At 33.1% G+C, this 25,566-nt stretch overlaps 1 protein-coding gene across 1 annotated transcript; it reads left to right on the top strand.

Annotated features, from left to right (window-relative positions):
- The first annotated feature begins 1,566 nt into the window (after positions 1-1,566).
- Positions 1,567-8,266, top strand: LOC124835754 (shaggy-related protein kinase epsilon). Its single transcript, XM_047310743.2, has 13 exons — positions 1,567-1,937; positions 2,689-2,856; positions 2,961-3,053; positions 4,385-4,444; positions 4,531-4,803; positions 6,032-6,106; positions 6,178-6,234; positions 6,808-6,948; positions 7,063-7,113; positions 7,247-7,342; positions 7,426-7,509; positions 7,648-7,750; positions 7,844-8,266. The coding sequence occupies exons 2-13, from the start codon at positions 2,764-2,766 to the stop codon at positions 7,924-7,926; spliced, it is 1,209 nt and encodes a 402-aa protein (XP_047166699.1). The 5' UTR covers positions 1,567-1,937; positions 2,689-2,763; the 3' UTR covers positions 7,927-8,266.
- Positions 8,267-25,566: the final 17,300 nt, after the last annotated feature.

Here is a 25,566-nt window from a genome sequence, read left to right as displayed (position 1 = left end):
TATTGTACTGGTGTATGTTTCCAAATGCAAAGTCTAGTGGTGCATGATAGGACAAGGTTGAGAACGCCCTTAGGTAATTACCGAAGGCTTTTGGCCCTCGGTAATTACCGAAGGCTTTTTGGCCCTCGGTAATTACCGAAGGGCGGAAGCCCTCGGTAAATGTTAGCGACAAGGGATTTACCGAGGGCTCTTTGGCCGTCGATAAGCCGTCTGTAATTACCTTTTACCGACGGTTTTGGGCTGTTTCTAAGGGCTCCTGGCCTTCTGTAATGCCCTTCTTTTTTGTAATGTTGTTTAACCCTAAGCTAGTTGTAAGATGTATTGAAGTCTTTATCTCCTTTGTTTCTTCCAACTTGAATTTCTTAAGCATATCTTTAACATAATATACAGCATCTACTTCGTTTTTTATATTGCATGTTAAAACTATTGAAGTAACTTAAAAAGAAGGAATTATTAAAAAGGAAGGAAGTGTCTATCTATCTTTGCTTTTAGATAAAGGTTTTGCTTCCTTCTTTGAATCCAATGAGGTATGCTCCATCTCCTTTGAAAACTAGATCTCTGTTTCCTTTCCAACAAGTCAGAATCTATGTCTTTGCTTCTTTATTTTTCATTTATAAGGAATTAGGTTTCAGATAACATTTTTTTCTCGTTGTTTATTGACTCATTCAAATATATATGTGATTAATTACAAAACTTAGTTATCAAATAACGATTTTCTTTTTAAATAGAATTCACTTTTGCAGCCATAAAACATAGATTCAAACACCATTGGATCCAAGTTAAAAAAACATGACTACAATAAACAAACCTGATTGTCTTTTGCGACACTAAAAAGTTAGTAAAATCAAGTATATCATTGATTTTAACTTGCAAATGACTTTTTTTTTCCGTATCATCGTGGAAACTAGAAAAAGCGAAATCTCATATATAATATAAAAACACAAAAGAATTAATTTTTTTAGCATTGCATTTATTTTTAAATCTTTATTTTAATTCATTTAAAATACAGTGTTTAGGGTTTAATAAGCGTTTCACACTATTATATTATCACCGTGCAAACAATTATTTTTTAAATATATAGAAACCTTTTATATCTTACCAAAATAAAGAGCTCTCAAACATAAGCCAAAGTTTTGGTAGTGCATTATCTTAAAGATTTAATAATACACTATTCATAATCTCAGATATTTGTATCATCTTCATCATAAAAAATCAAAAGGTTCAATCTCACGGCTGTATGCAGTTTGTATTTTGGCCACTGTCCGCTGAACAACGACCGCAACAAACAACATAATAGACACAAACTTATTTTGTGCAACTCCGAGCCACACTTCTAATTCTGCATTTTTCTGTATCATAGTTTGTCGTATACGGGACTGTGTCTTACTCATCTTAAAGCCTAGTAGCCAATACAGAATACGTCCTTTTACCTGACCTGACGTGATGTCAGACTTTAAAGACTTTTTCTCTCTCTCTCTCTCTTCCCATGTGGCCAACACATCAGTGCGGATGTCGAAACTGCCTCTTAACAAAATCTAATAAAACCAGTGAGTTCCGCTTTGTGCGTGCTGGTCTTGCTGGTCTTCCATGTTTTAATCTAATCTATTCATTCCACACGAAAGCTCGTAACTCAGTCAAACCTGCAAGATACGCCTCTGAAACTAAAGCTCACACTCACTTCCTCACGCGCTTTTCTTTGATGCAAGAAATCATCTTTCTTTTTCCGGTTTAAACTTTGTTCCTCTCTTTCTTTCTCACTCTCTCTCTCTCCAAGTGGAGTTTTCATTTGGATGGGAAAATGTCAAGTTCTCGTGGCATATTAGCAGGTTTAGGGTCTTCTTGGTGAGAAAAAAAAAGTACATTTTCTTCTCTCCTTTTCAGTGTTGTGTTTTTCCAAACATGTGGAGCTCGGTTATGGTGATTTTTCTTCTGCGTAGGTATTCTTGTCTAGAAGTAGCGTTAGTTTTGCAACTTTTGTTAAGTTTAACCAATGACTCAATATCTTAGAGCTTTTTTGGATGTTGGGAGGTAGCTTATTTTCTTGCGTCTTCTTAGCAGCCTAAGTTTGGGAAGGGGAGCAGCAGTTTTTTCTAGCTATAAATAGCTAACTGTCCTTTGAGTGCGCAATCCTTTTTCTTTTTTAATTTTTAATGTACTTATTTGTCTTTCAGATGCTGCTGGGTTGTTTTTCGTTTGTTTCGATTTATTGCACTCATTACTTCTTTGTTTTTCGTTTCAATTTAATGCACTCACTACTTTGCTGGAAATTAAGATTCATGAGTTGTTATTTGATTTGGTAATCGATGAAAAATGTTCACAATGTAAGTATTGATTAGGTTTCTCATGTATCTTCGGTGCATTGTGAAGTATGCGTAAGCCCGTGTGGGCCTTCTCTAGTGAATAATACGAGTCGTGCCATTTCCAATTATTTTGATATTGTGACTGGTATTATTGCTATTGATTACAAAATGATTGTTGGTCTTTTCTTTCTTCTTTTGGTCTGGTGCTACATAATGAATTGCTATGTATTACTGATATGGACTCTGATGATTTACATTCAAATGGAACGTGGTTGGGGATACTAACTTTAGCGTACTCTGTTTATGGTGCTTGCTTTTTGCTCATTGACTGATCACTCTTCCTTATATTAGATTATTGTTTAACATTTTTGTTCTCAAATATTTTCAGGTTGTGCTGATCTACAGTGTTGATTTGAAGGTTTTGATTAACTGAAAAGGTTTGATCTATCTTGGTTCAGCATATATGGCCTCTACTATTGGTAAACCGGGTGATGATTCCATGATTGTTGAAAAGCTCCCGGAGGAGATTAATGAAATGAAAATCAAGGATGAAAAGGTCTTGAAATTTATCTTTTCTGTACGCCTTGTCCCTTTGTATCATCAGGTTCTGATCATCACTTATGCTTCCACCCCTCACAACAAATTCTATGTTTTTGGTAGGAAATGGATACTGCAATGGTGGATGGAAATGGAACTGAAACTGGCCGTATTATTGTGACCACTATTGGTGGTCGACAAGGTCAACCTAAACAGGTAGATTATTTTTATAATACAATTGAATTATATTATCAGTTTGGTTTTCTTGTTAATTGAACTGTACTGCACAAGTGATGTTCATGTATGTATCCTTTACATTAACAAAGAAAAAGCCAAATTTTGTTATAGAGGTCCATGTTTCTTGACTCTTGAAGAATTCACAATGGTTCCATGGATGTGGGTAATGGGTACCGAACTATGTAAATTCATGCTTTTTGCTATTTTTCATTTGTGGTACTTTTGTGTGTTCTATACCTTTTATTCTCATTATGGTAGGATATTTTGGGTGTATGAAAGGAGAAAGAATAATTAGAAAGTAAGTTAGCTGGGTACATGGGGAGTCTGTTAGTTTTGTTAGTGGAAGGGGAAGGGGAGCCTATATATAAGGCTTGGGGAATATTGTACAGAGTTAGTTTTTGAGCATTCTTTGAATAGGCAGGACATTTTATATCCTGTGGAGGAGGGAGTTCTTCCTTGGGAGGTTTTGTACAGTTGACACTTTGATTCATATAGAAGAATATACATCATTCTTTCTTCTTTTCTGTGTTGTGTGTGAGTGGGTATCGTGTAAAGCGATAGTTCTTGATTCAAGAACCTATCACATTATGTGTGATGAGGATTTTTTTTCCCAAGGGGGATACTAAACACTTAAGTACCTTCACCAAGCATTCCATACTATTTGATGTGAAACTTATGCTGCTCAAAATACCTCAGAATATGTGACTTTGTGACACTTCACACAACTCCCTCGCATGTCAGAACCTTCCATAGTAGCCATTCTGTTTTTGAGGTACGAAAAACCAATTGATAAACACCAAGCACTTGAGGAGCCTATCCTCAAAGCTAGCTTTTAAGCGGTGAGAATAAAATATTTTGATACCACTTTTATTTGAGAATGCAGTTGGCCCTAATGTTAAGTCTGCCTGACAGAAGACTCACAAGTTATATCGTATGTAGCACACTAGTAAACAATGAATTGAAGATAGTGGCAAAAACCATGCAATTGTGTTTTGGTTAGTTAAGGGGATATTGGGGATAGTCTGTGCGAGTGAGGGAACCAAACTCCCCGTCTTAAATATGTTAGCCTCTTGATCACTAGGGAAAGTCCTACTGGTCTACAAGGCTCATTGAAACTCAATGTCTTTGTCGTATTGGAGAATGTCTGCTAGGACCAAGTCAGAGCAACAACCTTTTTCGAGATGAGTTTCCTAAGAAGATTCTATGTAGCTCTTGGCTCACCTAATATCATTCTGTTTACTAGTTAATTTTAACCCTTATCTCAATCTCCTTTTTATCATAATGTTACTCTTGTTATTTGTGTTCCGCAGACTATAAGTTACATGGCAGAACGTATTGTTGGACAAGGCTCATTTGGTATTGTGTTTCAGGTGGCATTTAATTGATATGTTACAGGTTAGATTAATTGCTCTAAGATAGCTAATATAAAGTTGATTTCAGCATATTTGTTTTGCAGGCTAAATGTCTTGAAACTGGAGAAACTGTAGCAATCAAGAAAGTTTTGCAGGATAAAAGATACAAGAATCGCGAATTGCAAACAATGCGCCTTCTTGATCATCCCAATGTTGTATCACTAAAACATTGCTTCTTTTCTACCACAGATAAAGATGAACTCTATCTCAATTTGGTACTTGAATATGTACCTGAGACTGTATATCGTGTGGTGAAGCACTATAGCAAGGCAAATCAGCGGATGCCCCTAATATATGTTAAACTTTACACATATCAGGTTCTTTACGTATTACTTTTATGATAACATACTTCTGTTAGTTAAATTCAGATGCTGATCATATAAGAAGTGTGTATGACATTGTAAGCACGGAATTTTGTATCATCAATTACTTATTGTTGATTTAAGTAAAAGTCACAAGATGATAACCTAAATTTGGTCCTTTGTGAATTTTCATGTCAGAGAATAGGCCCTTATTTTCTGCCAATTTTGTGCAGTTCCTTCTATTCTTGTTCACTTGAATACTTGAACTATAGATGTCTGTTACGATCAGAGTACTAAATAGCATGCTAAAAATGATACTACAGTCATTGTGCATTGTGAAATGGTCCAGCATTATTATTGTGGTGGAAATTGGGGCCATTGGTGCACAAGCGTAAGCTCAAGACATAGTTTGGTGGGCAATCTTGATTCAGATATTCATTTTGTTTTACCTTCATAACCAAAACTCAGTTTTACTACCTTGGCAAACTTGTCTTCTGTTTTAACTTTCAATGGAAAAGACTACTGCTACTTGATTTATTGTTGATATATTTTAAATTTTACATTTGAATGACTTGAATGAATAGATTTTAAGATTAGTAGGTTAGTGTTTATATTGGAAGTTTATAACAATATATATATATATATATATATATATATATATATATATATATACACACACACACACACACACACACACACGTGTGTGTGTTCTTAATATCCTTTAAATTTTATGAATTGCTATTGTTATTATTATTTATTGCTTTTTTTTGTTAAAATTAATAATGGTATTTCCAATGGGTATGCTGCTTCTTATTTTAATTAGGATTTAGGAGTGTATGTTGTAATAGTTGCTTACATTTTACATAATAAAATTAATACATTAGGGCTTTTTTGCTTAAGGATGAACTTGACCTCCCCATAGTGTTGTGCCATTAGGGCTTTTTTTAGCCTGTGGTACCATGTTGTGGTTTTACAATGGCTCACTAATTTTTAATTTAGGTTTGATGGTACGTTATAAAATGGAACAAAAAGAAGTGGAAAAATTAGAATATAATTTCTCTGGGCTTGAGTTCTACCCATGGGTTCCTTAGGCATCGGACCTTAGGGCTGATTATACTTTTTTAAATTGGAAAGCATCTCATTTGTGCTAAGTATCAGATTGCTTTATCCTTAATGCGTCTCAAAATCTATGTATGGTCATTGTTGTTAATTAATTGTGATGAATTCCTTTGTTCTTTGATAGATTTGTAGAGCCTTGGCTTATATTCATGGATGTGTTGGAGTGTGCCACAGGGACATTAAGCCACAGAATCTGCTGGTTGGTATCACTTCAGAAAATTTTTATATTTTTAGTTTGGTGATTTGTAATCAATGCCATTTTTTCTTCAGGTAAATCCTCATACACATCAGGTCAAACTTTGTGATTTTGGGAGTGCAAAAGTTCTGGTATGTTCCACTTCTGTCTAATGTCTAGTGAAGGTTATTGGCATATATTATGATTGGTTATTTTATGTTTCATGTTCCATGTTCTTGCATTCGTAAATACTTTTGTCTATTATTTTATTAGGCATTTATACCCAGAGTAATCAATTGGCTGATATTTGGTACACTCCGGTCACTTAGATAAAATGGCGGGGTATAGGTTTTCTGAAACAGTTTTTTATGACATTTCATATCTGATTAGATGGAAATGTTTAGTGTGTACTTAATTTAGGTAATAGCAATTTGAGGCATTTCTAAGGTCATCAAGTCCCACATTGCTTAGTTTTTCACTCTTTCAAAAGAGCTTATATACCAAGACTCTCCATATACTTTCAAAGTAAATCGCTAGGATTTCAATTGGGCTAATTCTGCTGCATTTTTTTCCCTTTAACAACTTCTAAATGAAAGCAGTGGGTTGAGAAGAAAGCTCTCAACATCTATCCATGCTTAATGGGTTTGGAGTTCATTTATTGAATTGCGGATTATTCTGTTAGCTTCTTAAGTAGTATGTATTTGCTTCCCAATTGTTTTGTGCAGGTCAAGGGTGAACCTAACATATCGTATATCTGCTCTCGATACTATCGAGCTCCTGAACTCATATTTGGAGCCACTGAGTATACTACTGCAATTGATATGTGGTCTGTTGGTTGTGTGCTGGCTGAGCTGCTCCTGGGGCAGGTTTGCATAAACAGTACTCATTCATTAATTTTCTTCCTATTCTTGCAATTTTGAAAGGGTCAATATCGTGTTGCTTACAAGTCCTCTTCACTGTTGGCCATCTGTGATTTGTAGCCTCTGTTTCCAGGAGATAGTGGAGTTGATCAACTTGTTGAAATTATCAAGGTAAAATTGTTTGTTTTTAGCTTTTTTGACCTGACCTATGATATGATACCTTAACCATTTTAAAAATATATGGCTATTTGTTCTATAAGCTTCTCTAAATTGCGAATTATTTTTTCATTTTTTAATGTTTTAGGTACTCGGGACTCCCACTCGTGAGGAAATAAAATGCATGAATCCAAATTACACAGAGTTCAAGTTCCCTCAAATCAAGGCTCACCCCTGGCATAAGGTGAATTCCATGACATGCAGACTAACCAATTGCATTAGTAATGTAAATACTGTTTGTATTGACTTGGCAATTTTTTAAAGTAGATATTCCACAAGCGTATGCCCCCAGAAGCAGTAGATCTTGTTTCAAGGCTTCTCCAGTATTCTCCAAATTTACGAAGTACTGCTGTGAGTGTTTGTTTTTCCTAGAAGAATATATATTATGAAAATATTTAAAATTTGTTGACTTATTTGTAGTACATGAGTCATTTCACAATTCAATTGAGATGATCATTAAATAATTTCGTTTACTGTAACTTTTTGCAGTTGGATGCATGTGTTCACCCATTTTTTGATGAACTCCGCGACCATAATACCCGTCTCCCTAATGGGCGCCCTATGCCACCCCTCTTTAATTTCAAACCTCAAGGTAGAATGCTTTCCATATACTCTTATTTCTGGTTTAAGGGCCATAAAACAACTTTTTGATATCATGTCTTTTGAACGATGACATATCAAACAGAGCTGAAGGGAGTGACTTTGGAGCTGCTATGCAAACTTGTTCCAGAACATGCTCGGAAACAGTGTCCATCCCTTAATTTCTAGACAGCTAACATAACCCTTGAATCTGGATTTTACTATTATGTGGATCTTCTTTGATATTTTGTCTTGCTTGTGTTTCATGATTTCTTTATAAATTGAAAAGAAATTGCATTTTTTGTCTTTACAGTCAGATACTTGGCTGACTAATGCATTTTCTTATCATTCCCTGTTGTCTGTGAAGACATTTGCTGTGTATCGTTTGTGATCTTTAGTTATAGCACTTGTGCTATTCATATTCTGACGATATTAGTTGGTTTACATACTAAAAATTATGTGGATTTGAGATCTCAGATACGATGACCTTTAAATAGTGGTTCAGAAAAGGAAGAATGTTTAGTTCTAATGATTTATTCGCTGGAAGGAACACTTCCTTTTTTTTTTCTCTAGATTTTTTAGTACTTCATTTTGTTGTCTTTCATTAATTCTATTTTTCACATATTCTAGATTTAAATTTTCATTAAAAATCATGTGTTCTTGTGGAAGTGAACGTGTCTTGTAAAGTCTTCTTTCAATATCCGATACTCAGTCTTTTAATTCTCCTTCGACCTTTATTGAATGGTAGAATGTTTGGTAAAAGTTTTTTCATGCTCAACTTAGTATTGGTTAGAGATTTTAGTCAAATTTGAATTAATGTAAAAAATGAAATTAAAGTATGATTAAAATAATACTTGTAATCATGGGTCCCTATCTCAAAGGGTCACAGTTATATAGGTTCAGAGGTCCAATGCCCAGTTTATCGGTAGGAAATTGTACTTTTTTTTGTTAAGTTATTTAATGTGAGAATGCATCTAATAAGCATAAGAAGGTATTCGTAGGCTGTATCTGGCTGAGTAAGGAACGTGGTTATCAAAGGATGGACGCAAGTAGTGATCGTTAGATATACTTCTGTACAGTCCTTATTCTCCGGTTTGGTAATTTATATCTCGTAGAGTATCTTATGGTCGTCTTGATAGTTATATTGGGTTCAAGTTATCTGGTATTAGATATTTGGTAAATGGTATCCTTAGTCTTAGATAACTTAGTTAAAGACTATAGTTGATAGAAGACTATAGTTGATACGGTCGAGAGGGCTTTTGTCACACGCCACCTGCATTTATCTGAAAACGAGCTCGCATACTAAGCACTTCCTTTGTTCAAGCTCTTGCCTATTTTCTTTTAAACTATTCTAGATTTTGCGCTGTGGAGAGGTAGAAAGCCATGACGATTGAATGTTGAATAAATGAGGAACGGTGATGTCCCAATTAATTTGCCTTGAGCTCGATTAGTAAAGTTCTAGAATTACTATATGCGTCCTGGTTAGATGTAGATTTGGTGATGCTCAAATATTTTAGGTTTTGAATTGGGTTGTGGATTATTGAAGTTCGTAGCATTAGAAAATCCATTGACGGTTTTTTTCTTCTTCTTCCGAACTGGGGAAGTTGTGCTTGATAAAAACTTATTACAGTGGAAGTTGTGTTCATCGATAAAGTACACAAGAAACATGATACTAGTTGAGAAAAATTAAACCATTGAAATTGTTCTCATTGAGAATGAGTTTGATTTCATTATGACGCAGTCGTGAGGGAAGAACACTATAACTTTTTTTTTTTTTAAGTTTTAAGACGTGTTTGGGTAGATGATTTCATGTATTTCAAATACAATGAAGTTGTGCTTGTCTGACTTTAGAAAATCATGTGCACTTAAGTCGTTCTCTTTCCTAACTACTTCTATACTGAACAATTGCTTCCTTGTTCATAGGCACGTGAGTTCAACTTTTGAATTCATTTCTTCCTTGCTTAATTTTAATGTGTTAGTATTAGACACTAAAAGATTTTATTAGACAAGCTAAATAATATATAAATTTTGATAATAATAAATTTCATAGTGACATAGGAGATTTTAGGGTGAATGATCTTGCTTCAGCTAAGCCAAAGATATTTAGATAATATATTTATACAAGTATAAACCAGGAAAGGGTAGATTGGATCAAGACATTATTAAAATTTAGTAACTGACTCAATTTAGTAGACATTATAAAGAGTGATTATATATTTGTTCATATAATATGTGTTCATGAGTTTCAAGCAAGATACATTAAAAGTACAACACAACAAATAAAATATGAAATTGAAGCAAACAAGACAAAAAAATGAAGATTAGACGAGCTTAGTGAAAAATGTTGACCAAACAAATCAAAGTGAAAAGTTAGAAAAACAACTAAGTCACCAAACAACTAAATCACCATATGGCTATAGTCACCATATTATTAGGTCACAAGACGACCAAGACTAGTAAATGACTAAATGTTTTGAAAACAAATTGTGCTGACTACATGAGTCAAGGCAGACCATTAGATGAGTTAAGTCAAGAAATGAAGTTAACAATCAAATATCTCAACCAGAAAAGTACTCTCATTAGATAACTTAATTGAAGATTGATTAGATGAGTAAAAGTTACCTACATTAGATGAGTATAATGATAATTAGACGGGTCAAGATGAGTAAATTAGTTATGTTAAGAAGTCAACAAATTACTAGGTGACACAAGAATCAAGTTTGATATGATAAATGAAATCATAAATCGAATCTACAAAAATAATGTCAAGATTATCATATTACAATATTTGATTGAAGAAGAAAACATGAAGAATATCTACTCTAATTGAATAATGTGAATATTGATATAATAAGTTAAACTAATAATGAGAAATAAAATACTTTGAAGATCAAAGATTACAAAGGAATATACTGAAGATCAACACTACAACGGTAATATGATTGAAGAATATATTCAAATTAAAGAAATACAAAAAAAAAGAATGAATAGATAATTCGAGGAAGCAAATACAATGAATGACATGTCAAGAACTTTCAATGAAGTATGAAGAAGATATTGAGAATATATTAGATGGATATACATCAGTGGTCAAATTACACATCATACTTATAAATACCAAGATCTAGGTAACAAAAAGAAGAATAATGGATGTGAAAAATAGAGAAATGTTGAAAAAATAAAGAATGAATAAAATTTTTATATACTTAAGAAGATTTAAAGATAATAGATATTGTGTGCTTAGAGTTAAATCCAAATTATTGAGTGGTATTGCTTGTGTAATAAACCATTATAATATGCTTCACATTGTGAAATATTGAAGTACCTAAAAAACACTAGAAGGTGGGGCTGAATAGTGTTAATGAAAAAAAAAAAAATCTTTTCACAATCCTTCTGATATAGCACGTTGTTGAGTGATGTCGAGGCCATACTCAATCACATTAAATGATGCAATTAAATGTAGTATACCTTAGATTTATGAATTAAAATTAACACAGTAGATAATTATACAATTGCAATGCTTCCAATCCCAAATTATACAATAATTATTTGCTCCTCTCACCCGTAATCCAACACGAACCAATCAACTAAGTGAAGATTAATCCGCTTTTCATAACATCGAATTAAGCAAACGCAATACACCTATTTAATCACTTTTGTGCCACACAGATTAAGCAATTGAGGGTCTAATCAACTAATCAGAGATTAAATGTATACAAATCAGACTACTAAGCGTGAACCTAATTTGAAACGCACAAAACAAATTATATGATGCAAGCCAAGAATAGCAGAATCACAATGACAATGAAGTAATCTTAAGGAAACAATGTAATCTCCCTAGTTACCAACCCAGCAAATTCAAGCTTTCACTAAAATGAATTGGGAACAACAAAATGAATTTGAAAACATTACAACAGAGGCAATACAAAATGCAAAAATTGAGCGAGAATAGAAAACAAAATTAGAATCAAACTGGAATACAAAATTGGGAAAACGAAATGGTAAAACAAAATTACTATCAAACTGGAAAACGAAATTGTAGTAGCATAAAGAAGATGTAATGTATTAATAAAAACGAAGGTCTAAAATTAGAATAACAAATATAACTAAGAAAGAAAGGGAAAACGAAAACAAACCCTAAGAACCAACACTATTCACGTCCAATCAGAATATGAAATGGAATAGTATGTGTGACTGCATGGGTTCAAAACTTAAGGCAGCAAGCCTGATTTGAAAATGGGCCTCTAAAAAATTTGGGACTTAGTCCAAATTTTTTTCCAAAACTATAAAATAAGATACAAACGAAAATAAAAAATGTTGAGGTGGACAATGACATGGAAAATGACGTGGCAACCCTCTTGAAGTCCCAAAAATGTAATTCCAAAATTTCCCTAAAAATAATAATGGGAATAATTAAGCTCAGATAATTCAAATTAATTAAAATATGAACTACTGATTAAATTAAGCCCAAATAACAAAACATGAGAAAATAATAAACAATTAAGCACAATTCACTAATTAAATTTGGTACGAAAAACCAAAGCATCAAAGATTGGGTTCAACACTCATATTGCTCCCTCTATCAATAGAACAACATCAAGGGAGGTGGAAATAATCATTGGCAGTTTCTTCTCATCTTCCAAGTAAACATACTTGAGGTTTTCTGGAAGTGGTTTCATCTCTATACTTCCTTGGAGTGGGTGCTTGCAAGTCAGATTTATCTATACTTCCTGCAAAAGGGTTAGTTTCTAACTCTAAAGAATTTACATCCAAAGGTACAACACCCATCTCAAGACACTTATCATCAGAAATAATCTCAAAACCTAGATCAGGTTCATATTAAAAATCAATATAAATATCAATATCAATAACAAATTCAGATTCAGTGCATGCAAGAGAAAATGTACAAAGAGGATAGAAAAGAATGTTTCTTATCATGCAAAGAATAAAAGTCAGTAGCAACACACTCATCAAAGACATCATCAAGAATTTCAGCATGGAAAACAAAATGGTCCTCTACTGGATATCTCATGGCATCAAGAATATTGAAATGCACAACAATGTCACCAAATTCCATGGACAAAGTACCAGTACTATACACATCTGTAAGAAAAGATATGGCTTGTTTCTCTTACCAAGATAGGGGGGGGGGTGAATTGGTATATGTTGACAACACATTGATTGTAACAACACATATATGTTCTCATGACAACAACAAAAATGTGTATTTGTGATTGATACATATGATGATATGTTTTAGTTTGCATACTTCTACGCTCATAATTGTGTTTACTGTATACATACTAAATGTTTTTGTGTGATGAAACCACAAGCACAAAGCAACTTTGTATGAAATAATCGGTTATAGTGATGTTGTAATCAATTAAGTTCATCAGATAGCTTATGTTTTTAAATTGTGACAAAACGATAAGTTTTAACCGATGTAAAATCGATTAAAACTCGTGTCTTTGCATTACTTTTTGAAATGTGCTGTGATGAGTTTTGTGTTGAAAATGTTTTCAAAATGCCTAAGTGTTGCACTTAATCGATTATACATTTTATGTAATCAATTAAGTTTGTTATACTTTGAAAACTGTTTGTTGATAAGTCTTAAGTGGTATGATCGTAGATGGGGCAACAATGAAGAGTTTTCAAAGTGACAACAAGCATAAAAAAGAATAGAATAGGTTTCATTGGCTTGTATTTGCCTCTTTTGTTCTTTTCGTTATTTCTAAGTGAAGAAACATTTATAAATAAACTCTTCTTTTTCTTTTAGTAAAAGCAATGTGGGACTTCACATAACTTGGACTTAAAAGAAGAGTAAATAGATTTTCGTAGCTTGTAGTGCAAGTAGTCTTAGCTAGTTTTCGTTTTTGAACTCTAGGAGTGCTAGGAAGCTTATAAACCCTTTTGGAATGAGAGAATTAAGCAATGTGGGACTAAGAAATACCTAGGGATGCTGCTAGTCAGACCTTGGATCATTCAAGTCCCACATCTCTTGAAACTCTTCACCAAAGTCATTCCAAAAGCTATATAAGCAAACTAGGGGGTCTCCTTTGTACTTACCTTTGAATGAATGAACTTTTATGAGTGAATTGCAATCTTGCTTTTCTTCTTAGAGATAGTGATTTGTCTTTTAGTCAATTTTGAGATCTTATCTTGAGTAAATCAAGTGGCGATCCAACTCCCGGCACTTATCTTGGAATCCTTTTCAAGTGGCGTGTCTACAACACATAAGTTGTCCATCTCTTCTCACTTATTCGTTTTTAATTCAAATCCATTCTTAATTGTCATTAGTTTGTTCCTCTCTAAGCATGTACTTCCCCATCATGTGGTATCTAGAGCCATTGGTTTGATCATCTTAGGAATTGCATGTTAGAGTAGAAAGAAATGCCTTTTAATTCTTATTTTCGCTCAGCCAAGTTCTTAGTTGTAGCTCCAACTTGTTTGCTTCATATCTTGCTCATTTCTCATCCAAATTGAGTGGATTTTTTTTCCTAGTTTCGTCTACATGTTAGGAATAATTTCCAATCATTCATTTCAGATAATTCCATCATTTACTATGCGCATTTAATTGTTTTCGTTCAGTACTCATTTTGCGCGTCCAGCAAAAACGCTGTTTGATCCAATTCGTGCTCATTTCTTATCCGAATTGTGTGAATTATTTTTATAAAAGTTTCGTCCAGATGTCTACTAAAATTTCCAACTCTTACTTTGTTTCAATTCATTCGTTTACTATGTGAAATTATTTGTTTTGCATCCAGTGTTCATTTGAGTGCTTGTTGTTTGGGATTATTTCTAATCTGTTTTGATATGTGCTGGCTGTTTTGTATTTTTGGGGGCTGTATTTGATCTTTTGGACGTCCTACACCTTCAAGAAACTATTAAGGATGATCACAAGCATCAAATCAAATGCATAAGGTGGTCTAATTGCTGTTGTTCAGAGCCACCAACCAGCAACTTCCAACCCAAGCAACTAGCATCATCTTTGGAGGTCTTCAACAAGTAGGCTTCCATTTCCTTTTGTTTGCTTTTCCTAGCTTCTAATTCTTGTCTTAGCTAGATTGTTTGAGTCTTTTCTTGCTTGCTTAACTTTGTATTGAGTCATATGTGTTTCCTCCTTAGAAGTTTTCTAGTAAATAATTCTTGAAATTGCACTTCTTAAGAGTTTCTTTGCATCTTGATTCTTGTATGCTGAATTGAGTTGGATCAACCTAGGAATTAAGTGTGTTGGCTTTGCTTGTATGTTCTACAATAGTAGAGATATTAAATAAACAAATTTCCAGTTTTGTCAAACACACCTAATCATTTCAAAAGCACTTGGCCGAGACTAGGAAACTCCAAAAACTGTATGCACACCATTAAATTTCCAAAACTGTGTGCTTTAATCTTGTTGGTCTGGTCGAGACTCCTTCTTTGTTTTGTGTGTTTGGCAGCTGAATTTTAAGCCTATTTTTATCATCAATTTAAAGAACATATAAGTTTGAAGCTTGCCAAATTAATTGCATTCATTGCTAGATCTTTCTCTTCATGTATGCATAGAATTTTAGTGTGAATTGCTTTTTAGTTGTGTCAATTTTTTGCAGCTGTCTTGTTCACATGTGCCATTGTTTTTGATTCATTTTTCCTTTCTGTTTTGTCTACTTTAAGTTTCTAGCTTGCTGCCCTTTTCTGTGTGCCAATTTTCTTGCTTTCATAGGTTCTTTTTCCATCACTTGTCTAGTAGTTTTCAATTAATTTTCTGGCCTCTTGTAGTGCATGTTTCTTGATTTGATTCCTTGTGTTTGTTGAGGTTGGATTATACATCTTTCCACTTGACTTTGTCCTTGATTTGGTGCTCTAAACATCGGACTAGAGAGACACTTTACTATCTCGAGTGAAGAATGCATTTGAGTGGAGTGATCTTCCTTGTTCACTAAAAAAAAACCGTGAGCATTTGAGCGTTGTTCTTGCTGCTGTTTGGAGTATTTTGAACCAATTTGCTGCTGTTTTGAGAGTGTCTTGGGCTGCTATTTTGCATTATTTTTTTGTTGTTGTTTAACGTGTTTCTTTTGTTAGTGTTGCTGTTGTTTGCTCTTTAAAAATGTCTGCAGGTTCAAGACAATCTTCTTTCAATGGAGGTAGCCATCAAGGAAGTGCTTCTACCAAGTTGGACTTGGTGAAGGCTCTTCAACAAATGCAACATCAACTTGATTCCCTTAGTAGAAGGATGGATAAGGAAGAGAAAGGAAAAGGGAAGCAATCTCATGGTTTTGGTCATACCAAGAAGAAGCAAGAAGATAGAACCGTATACCTTTCCTTGCCAAAGTTGAACTTTCCACCCTTCAAAGGAGAAGAAGACCCTAACATTTGCTTATATTGGATAGCTAATGTAGATAATATTTTTTCTTTGTATAGTTTAGATAATTCTTGGCGTGTAAAGTTTGCTTGTTTAGCTTTAGAGGGATATGCCAAACAATGGCTAAATAGGAAATACTTAACCAAGGCCTCACTCGTGAGTACATGGGAACATTTTAAGGACATTATTATCCAGCGCTTCGTACCTCCTCACCATTTTAGGGAACTCTTGCTTAAGTTCCAGGCTTAAGAAAGGTAGAAAAAGTGTGGAGGAGTATGCTCGCGAGCTCAAGTGCTCATACATCGTACTAACACTAAAGAAAATGATCATGCAAAAATAGTTAGATTTATTAGTGGACTCAATAGAAACATCTAAGATTTTGTGAAATTACATGATGATGAGACTTTAGACGTAGTGGTTCATAGGGCCATGAAAGTCGAGAAGAAACTTTTGCAAAAAGAAGCTTTTCACAACAATTTTCAAACTCTTCAAAAGATGTTTTCTACAAATCTTCATCATCAAAGGATAAAGCCAAGGATGTTTGTACGGAGCCCACTAACAAATCTTGTCCTCATTCTCTTTCTAACCATTCCTCTTCCCAACCTACATCCCCTTGTAGACCAAGTCACATTAAATGTTTTAAATGCTTAAGACATGGTCATATAACATCTACCTGCCCCAATAAAAAGGCAACATGCATTGAGGGTGAAGCCATTGTCAGTAATGAGTCTACCTCTTTGTTACCTTCACCAACTTATACCTCTTTTTCCTCATCAAGTGATTCAAAAGAGAAGATCATGCTTAATTGTTTAAATGAGGACCTACAAGATAGAAAAAAAAGGAGAAAATAAAAGAAGAAAATGAGAGGAAAGAAAGCAATGAGAGCGTAAAAGAAGAATATGAGAGAAAAGAAAGAGAAGAGAGCAAAGATAGAAAAAGAAAAACTTGTGAGAGGAAAGGAGCAGACACAAGTTTTAGACAAAGTGTTACTGAAGGCACCTTCCCCTCCCATCATTCAAATGGATCCAAGCCATGACAGGGGAGTTTTTCCATCCTTCCACTTTTCTCCAATTATTAAGCTTTCTTCTTTTCCTAAAAACTTTGGTGAAAATATTCCACCTTTCTCATCTCTTATTACCACTTCTTCACACACCATTTCCAACCCACGTCTTGAGTTAATGTATTCTTTTTTACACTTAACTCAAGACAAAAATAAAAGTTTTTCTAAAGAAGGATTTTTAGTTTTCCCTAAGAAAATAAATCCAATTTCAAAGACCCATTCTATCAATATTTCTTTTATATATACATTGATTGGTCAACATAAATTCATTCACAAAATGTTAGATGATTTTTTTGCAAGTTGACATTTGATCCAGGAGGAGTTCCTTTGGTTTATACACAAAATAAGTCACTAATATCTCTTTGTTGCAGGTTTTTCAAGATTCGAGGTCGAATCCTCTCCAACCTGGGGGGATGATATGATCATAGATGGGGCAACAATGAAGAGTTTTCAAAGTGACAACAAGCATAAAAAATAATAGAATAAGTTTCATTGGCTTGTATTTGCCTCTTTTGTTCTTTTCGTTATTTCTAAGTGAAGAAACGTTTATAAACTCTTCTTTTTCTTTTAGTACAAGCAATGTGGGACTTCACATAGCTTGGACTTAAAAGAAAAGAAGAGTAAATAGATTTCCGTAGCTTGTAGTGCAAGTAGTCTTAGCTAGTTTTCGTTTTTGAACTCTAGGAGTGTTAGGAAGCTTATAAACCCTTTTGGAATGAGAGAATTAAGCAATGTGGTACTAAGAAACACCTAGGGATGCTGCTGGTCAGACCTTGGAGCATTCAAGTCCCACATCTCTTGAAACTCTTCACCAAAGTCATTCCAAAAGCTATATAAGCAACGTAGGGGTCTCCTTTGTACTTACCTTTGAATGAATGAACTTTTAAGAGTGAATTGCAATCTTGCTTTTCTTCTTAGAGATAGTGATCTGTCTCTTAGTCAATTTTGAGATCTTATCTTTGCAAATCAAGTGGCGATCCAACTCCCGGCACTTATGTTAGAATCCTTCTCAAGTGGCGTGTCTACAACACATAAGTTTTCCATCTCTTCTCTCTTATTCGTTTTTATTTCAATTCCATTCTTAATTGTCATTAGTTTACTCCTCTCTAAGCATGTACTTCCCCATCATTAATTGTCTCAACGGTCATATTTTTATATGTTTTGACTTACATGATATATTTAACCGATTACATTTTGTGCTTAATTTGTTAAATCTGCTTGAATGTTTTTCAGATGTAACTCTGTTACTAATGTAACCGATTACATTAATATAGTAATCAATTAGATTGCGTCTGTTATGAGAAAATTATAAATTGACGCATTGCACACTACTCTATAGACTTTTGATCATTCTAAACTTTCATATATGATATTTTGTGAATTGAGTAAAGAGTTATAGGTGTGTTGAGACGCTCCAAGAAACAAGATACAAAGAAGTTGATTATCTTGAAGGTTTCTTCAAGAACAGATTTGGCTTTTCACTATTGATTAACTTCTGCACTATTGAGGTGTACTCTTGACTGATCAGATTCCGTTTTTAGCAATCTTGGATTGTGTTGTTCCCTGTGCGTGCGGTCAGGAAGAAGAGTGAGGAGTTATATGTATTTTGAGAGGTGTCTCAAAGGGTGACTGTAGAAGAGGATTGTTCTTGTTGCAGGGTTTTGTTGTTGGCTATATTAGATTAGTGAGTTAGAGAGGTGGTTACACTTGAGACGTGGTCTCTATAAAGCCTTGTTGTAAAAAGTCATATCTTTATAGTGCAATTGGCTTTCAATCTTAGGTTGATTGAAAGGACACTTGATGTAGGCATTAAGGCCGAACTAGTATAAACCTTGTGTTTGTATTTCTTTCCTTATCTCTTTTACTCTCATTGCATGTGCTTTATTGCTTGGATTTCAAGATAGATTAATGATCATTCTTAGTTTGCGAAAAGATTGAAAAAGTAATATTTTTTATTGATCACCAATTCACCCCTCTTGGTAAGAGAAACCAGCCGTATCTTTTCTTACAGTATACAATAAAAATAGTTTCTAGTTTAATCTTTTTAGGAATTATAGATCATCTTTAAATGCGCACAATAGAAATATCAAAATAATGTAGTAGAGAGATTAAGGATAGAGAACAAACACATTCTTTTTATTCTGGTTCGGCCTCAATGCCTACATCCAGTCTCTTTCAATCAACCTTAGTTTGAAAGACTTTCCACTATAAAGATTTTGAGTTTTTACAAAAAGGCTTTACATAGACCACACTATCAGAATGTAAAACTTCTCTCTAACTCACACCAATCTAATATAGCATACGAAACACTTTGTAGAAGAACAATCCTCTTCACTGCAGTAACCCTTTGAGACCCTTCTCAAAGTACCAAGAACACCAAGTTCTTCTTCCTGGCAACACACACAGGAAACAACAATCTTCTCTTGATATCAAAACAAAATCTGATCAGAATAGAAAACATCTGAGTAGTGCATAATTTGATCAGCTAGTGAACGCTTCAACTTTTTTCTTCAAGAATCCTTCAAGAGTGTATCTTTCTATGAATCTTGATTCTTGGAGCAATTTCGCGCACATGTAAAATCTCTCTAAACTTCTTTGATATCATATATGAAAGTTCTCAAATGATCAAAGTGTCAAAAGTTCTAAATACAACACGCAACATGTTATTATATAGAATGTCTCATATCAGACGCACTTTAATTGATTACAAAAATAATGTAATCGATTATGCTTTAACAAAGTTTATACTAGGATTACATTGAAACAAATTTAATTGAATGCAAAAATAATGTAATCGATTGCATCTTAACAGTAAGTCAAAACATTTAAAAATATGACCGTTATGACAGTTATGACTTAACTTAACTAAAAACAGTTTTCAAAGAATACCAGACTTAATTGATTACATAATCAGTGTAATCGGTTAAGTCCTACATTTAGACAATTTTGAAAACTTTTTCTTCTCAAAACTCATCACTGCACATTTTCAAAAAGGTGTTTGCAAGGAGACGCACTACAAGAAAAATCACAATTACATACAGCCAAAATTTGTATGTAATGTCCAAAATCCGTATATAAAATGATGTTACATACAAACAAAAATTTGTATGTAAAAAGGGTGTAGTTGCGTTACATACGAATATATCCGTATGTAATTACATACGGATATATTCGTATGTAATTACATACGAATTTTTTCGTATATAATTACATACAGAAAAATTCGTATGTTATTATATACGAAAAACTCCGTATGTAATTACATACGAAAAAATCCATATATAATTACACACGGTAAAATCTGTATGTAATTTGTGATTTTATAAAAAAAAAAAATTGGTGATTCCACATCTGCACTCAATAATTAAAAGTTTTATATAACTGATAAAAGTCAAACACAATATCCAAATTTTCAATAGTAAGAATTGATTATCTTTTATAAATAGAATTCAAAGAAACAAATACAACTCTTTTTCTTTAACAAACTCATAAACAATTACATTAATAAATCTATTATAATAACCACAATTTTAATATATACTATAATAAACAAACTTATCAATCTAAGTTGGTACTATGTCAAAATCACTTACAATGATAAATACCATACAAGACACTAGTAGATTTATTAGTTTAGCTATGACTGCAAAAGTATCACTTACTTCTCTTTTGTTTCTAGAGACTCCATGTACTATGAATATCTTGTCATACTCATCTTCTAGGTTTGTTTGCTTGTCATGAAGGAAAAAACCTTGGTATTCTTCAGAAAAGGCATTGTTCTTCATTATGTTAAGCTGGTTGTATGTTGCTCATTCTCCAACTCTTGTCATAGTGTTTGACACCAAATAACATGTTTTCATCACAAAAATATTTGAGGTAAAGATTTGCATCCATCATAATATAATGATGACAGTTCATTATGAACTTACAAGATAACTAACAAGCCTAAAACCAATCCAATATCATTTATGAATAATGATTATAAACGTGATCTAAAATTCCATTGACAAATAATGATTATAAACTAAAATTATTGATTTTATAGTTCAACTTACCTTGGTATGTTGCGGCCTTGACCCATATCAGCTTGCAGAAGACCACTCTGTCACCATTTGCTGGTTCACATGCCTGTAGTAAAAAAAAATTAAAATTAATATTTTTAATTTTTATTTTTAATTTAATAAAAAATAAAGAGTTTACGAGTTACCCACTGTATCTCACTTTTAAAAGTCCACCGGATTGATTGGACTGGACTAAAACACCAATATAATATTTGAAAGTTGACAATCGAACGTAATAGTAATCCTGACTCACTTTTAATATTTAAGCAACTCTAGTTCCTTTTATTCTTATTCTTAGTGGTAGATTTTTTTATCTAAAAAAGTAAAATTTATAATTATAATAAAGTATTTAGGATATTCTTAGCGTTTTATGATATGTACAATATTGTAGGTAGACAATAATTTCAAAATCCATGCTTGCCATAGTATAAAAATATCCTTATCTTGTATGTGATAATATTTTATGGGTTTAATAGGATACATTATAAAGGAATCCTAAATTTGAAATAGCTTCTAGTTTAGAAATGAGGTAGTGCTCATTTTTATCTTGTCTCTTCATTAACGTGAGATGTTATGATTTACTTGGATTTACTTTTAGAAAAGAAAATTAAAATGATTAAATGCTACTGTTAAAGGTTATGGGTTATGAGATCTGGTGGGGACACCATTTTATTTGATTAGTTTCAAGATACATAGATTGCCTTTTTTACTGTTTGAATTCAACATGTATTTTTCCTTTGGAATTCTATATTTATAATCCAACACTCTGACAATTTAACTCTAACTCTGGCAATTATAACCTATATAGTTAAAAAGGTGGATTTTAAGATCGAGAGGACAGGCAATTGTCAATTGGTTAAAAGGTAGCTTTTAAGATTCGTGGAATTATTCTACGCATCTATTATGTTTGAGTTAAGATGTTAGAGGAGATTAATTATTAGGGATTTATAATGGAAAATTTTATCACCAAATGCTTTGATTAGATTTCTTTTGATATTCTCAGCCAGGACACGAGTTCCAAGCAAGGAATTACCTCACTATTTTTTGGGAACAGATTGGCATTTATAAGCACTGAAAGTTGAGTTGAACATATATGGGACCATCTTCAATTTCTGCAGATAATTAGAAACATCATTTTGTCCTTATATATTAAAGTGACAAGCTTAAAATATACTTCACATATAACCTTAAAATAAAATAGATGAAAATATAAAAGAAAGAACTTATATAAGGCACACTATTCTTTAAGAATTATGTTAGAAATAAGGTGGTTTGTTTCACAACACCAAGAGAGGATAAATTGGTGATTTATAAAAACGTGCATTTTTCAAGTCTTTTTGAAAAATTAGAATGATCTATAAACTTTCTTGTGTTGTAAGTAAATGCGCATGCAATAAAAGTAAAGAAATACTCAAGATTTTTATAGATTGAAGAGTATTTCACTATAATGATTAGAGTATTACAACCAATATTTTATAGAGCTCTCTCAAATGTAAACACCTTTCAAACTCTCAATCAAATATATTTAAAAATATGACCGTTAAATCAGTTATGACAAGCATGAAATCTGTTTTCAAAAGATAACAAACTTAATTGATTACATAAAATGTGCAATCGATTAAGCTTAACACTTAAACACATTTTCAAAACTTTTCTCCTTCAAAAATTCATCACAACACTTTTGAAAATGATATGTGCAAAGACACGAGTTTTAATCAATTCAACAACTAATGTAATCGATTAAAACTTGTTGTTTTGCCAAAGTTTAAAGCATAAGCTGTCTGATGAACTTAAATGATTATGATAACATTGCAATCGATTAATTCATGTAGATATGCTTTTGTGCTTGTGATCCACATCCACACAGTAACACAATATGCATACAAACATATAAACATTTCATGATTAGTAGTATGTAGAATCATCAGTATGTTCACATATGTATCAATCACAGTAACATATACACATATGTATCAATTAAGCAAACATATTTCATGTTGTGTCATCATACCATCCATGTGTTGTTATTGTCAATGTGTTATCATCATCAAAGAAAAAATCATCAGGGAGTGGGTTCAACACTCACATTCCTACCGCTATCAACAATCTCCCTCGTTTTTGATGATGCACAACCATGATCAATAAATAAACCATGATGTACAATGCAAAATCAGAAATTGTTTCAAACAATTTCACCCAGATACATACACACAATTATATGTCATTCATAATCAATTATCTCTCCCCCTTTGGGCATTAGCAAAAAAAGATTTCTATTATAATGTATAATTGAAACATAGAGATAATGATATAATTAGAGAAACATCAACAAGTATTGTTTTTAAGATGCTCCACCTGTCAACTATATATGATTCACATGATTTTAATTCTTCCCCTTTATACATGTGAACAAATTATGAATCAGAGTATTTAGCTCCCCCTATCAGTATGCATTAATTCATATTCAATATTGGAGTAGCATGATAGAGATAGATCAGAGCATGTATCATTCAGAAACAATTTCAAGTAATATATTAGGGAATATAACAGATATCAGAGTAATCATAGACAAGTGTAATCATTCATAACCTCAGTTAGATTCACAACGAATTATAAACAATGAGATCTATGATGAATGAACACATATTAGATCGTAAAAGATGATTCACAGTAAATGATTTGGTAGTTAAGAAACTTCAAACCAAATTTTGCGAAAAGTAATCGATTTTATTTCTCCCTTAATCGATTCAATTCTGCAGAGTATTGAAAATACATTTCAATTCAGTAGTTAATCAACAAACCTGCACAAGCTTTTCTTCTCAACTAGGTTGAGTGTTAGTCCAGATACAGTGTGAATTGTTGGAGAATCGGCAAGTATACCGAATCGCACAAGTAATATAAAATGGTAAGACCAAATATCGTATCCCAGAAGACTCTCGCCCAAGCTTCCAGGCCTTTCTAAGCTCTATCTCCTTAGCACCTCATCCCTACTTTCCATATTATCTTATTTTCAATCAAAACAAGGAGAATTAGTCATAAAACCATCAAATTCAACCTCAACTCTCTTATTCACACAACTTAACAGAAAAACATGATTCCAAGCAAGTTTCTAAGCAGAAAAGGGTGCATTTAATATCAAAATAACATTACAAATAACAGTATTTTCAACCGTTATCATTAATGAAACAAAATATTATCACTGATCAAGTGTTAATATGTGATAACAGTTGAAAAACTGTTATTTTCATGCTTGAAATTGATACTAAAAGCAACCTTTAACACTTAGAAACTAGCTTGAAATCATGCTTTTATTCATATTTTCATAAATAAGAGAGCTGGACAGGTTTATGCTTGATTTCAGTGTTTTTGTGCAGGTTTTAAGGTGAATTTGGTGAAAGAAGTGAAGAAGGAGAGAGATGAAATCAGAAAAGACATCAAAAAGTGCAAAAGGAGAAGCCGCAACTGCCGCTCAGCGGCAGTTTACCGCTGAGCGGCACTCAGAAGCTCACGGGGGATCCGCTGAGGGCAAAATGGCCGCTGAGGGGAAGAAACCAACTCACGCACTTACCGCTGAGCGGTACTTTACCGCTGAGCGGCACACTTATGGGCTTGGGCCTAAATTTTCTGTAATTTTAGAATAGTATATAAGCTTTAGGACGTCTTAGGGTTTGTATCTTTGGCAGAAACGAAGCAAACACTCTCTCTTCCACCCCTTTGAAGTCATCTTGGATGCTCAGGCTACCTCTTCACCTTTCTAGGGTTTTATCTTTCATTCTTTCATTATTATTCATCTAGTTTCACCATGAATATGGTGAACTAAACCTTGTATTGTTGTTGGGGAATCAATGTAGTCTTGTGAAACTCTCATATATGGAATTTGTTTTTACATCTTATATTTAAGACCTATGCTTTATTTCATCATTATTAGTTAGGGTTTTTCCTCTTTGCTCAATGTTTGCTTTGTTTAACTCATTCAATGCATGATTATTGATTTTGTCGATACGGGAACGTACGGGGAAGTCTAGATCCGGGGAATTTCTCCCAATAGTATATTGGTTGCCGTTAAGCTCCTGCACTAAAAGAACTAATTATTAGGAATGCTAGGAATCGTATGAACTCGTAATTAGGGATAGGCCTTCTTGCAAGGTAATTTAGAGAGTGACATTAACAATGATGAAAAGAATGTTGAATTCCTAAAGTATATGAGAGTGGATAAGATGAAATTGATAACCCCAACAACATACTCATCCATATATTCCATTGAAGTGTTTGTATTTTGTTTTAGCCATTGATCACATTCATGCATACATGTTTATTTTCTGTTTTGCATATTAAACTTCACTTATTTCGTTCTTAAGTCTTAAATAATC

The sequence above is a fragment of the Vigna umbellata genome, chromosome 5, assembly GCF_029865625.1.
Source record: "Vigna umbellata cultivar VRB3 chromosome 5, Vumbellata_1.0, whole genome shotgun sequence".
In the NCBI taxonomy this organism is placed as follows: domain Eukaryota; kingdom Viridiplantae; phylum Streptophyta; class Magnoliopsida; order Fabales; family Fabaceae; genus Vigna; species Vigna umbellata.
The sequence above is the reverse complement of the archived record's forward strand: the minus strand, read 5'-3'. Positions and strand labels throughout refer to the sequence as shown.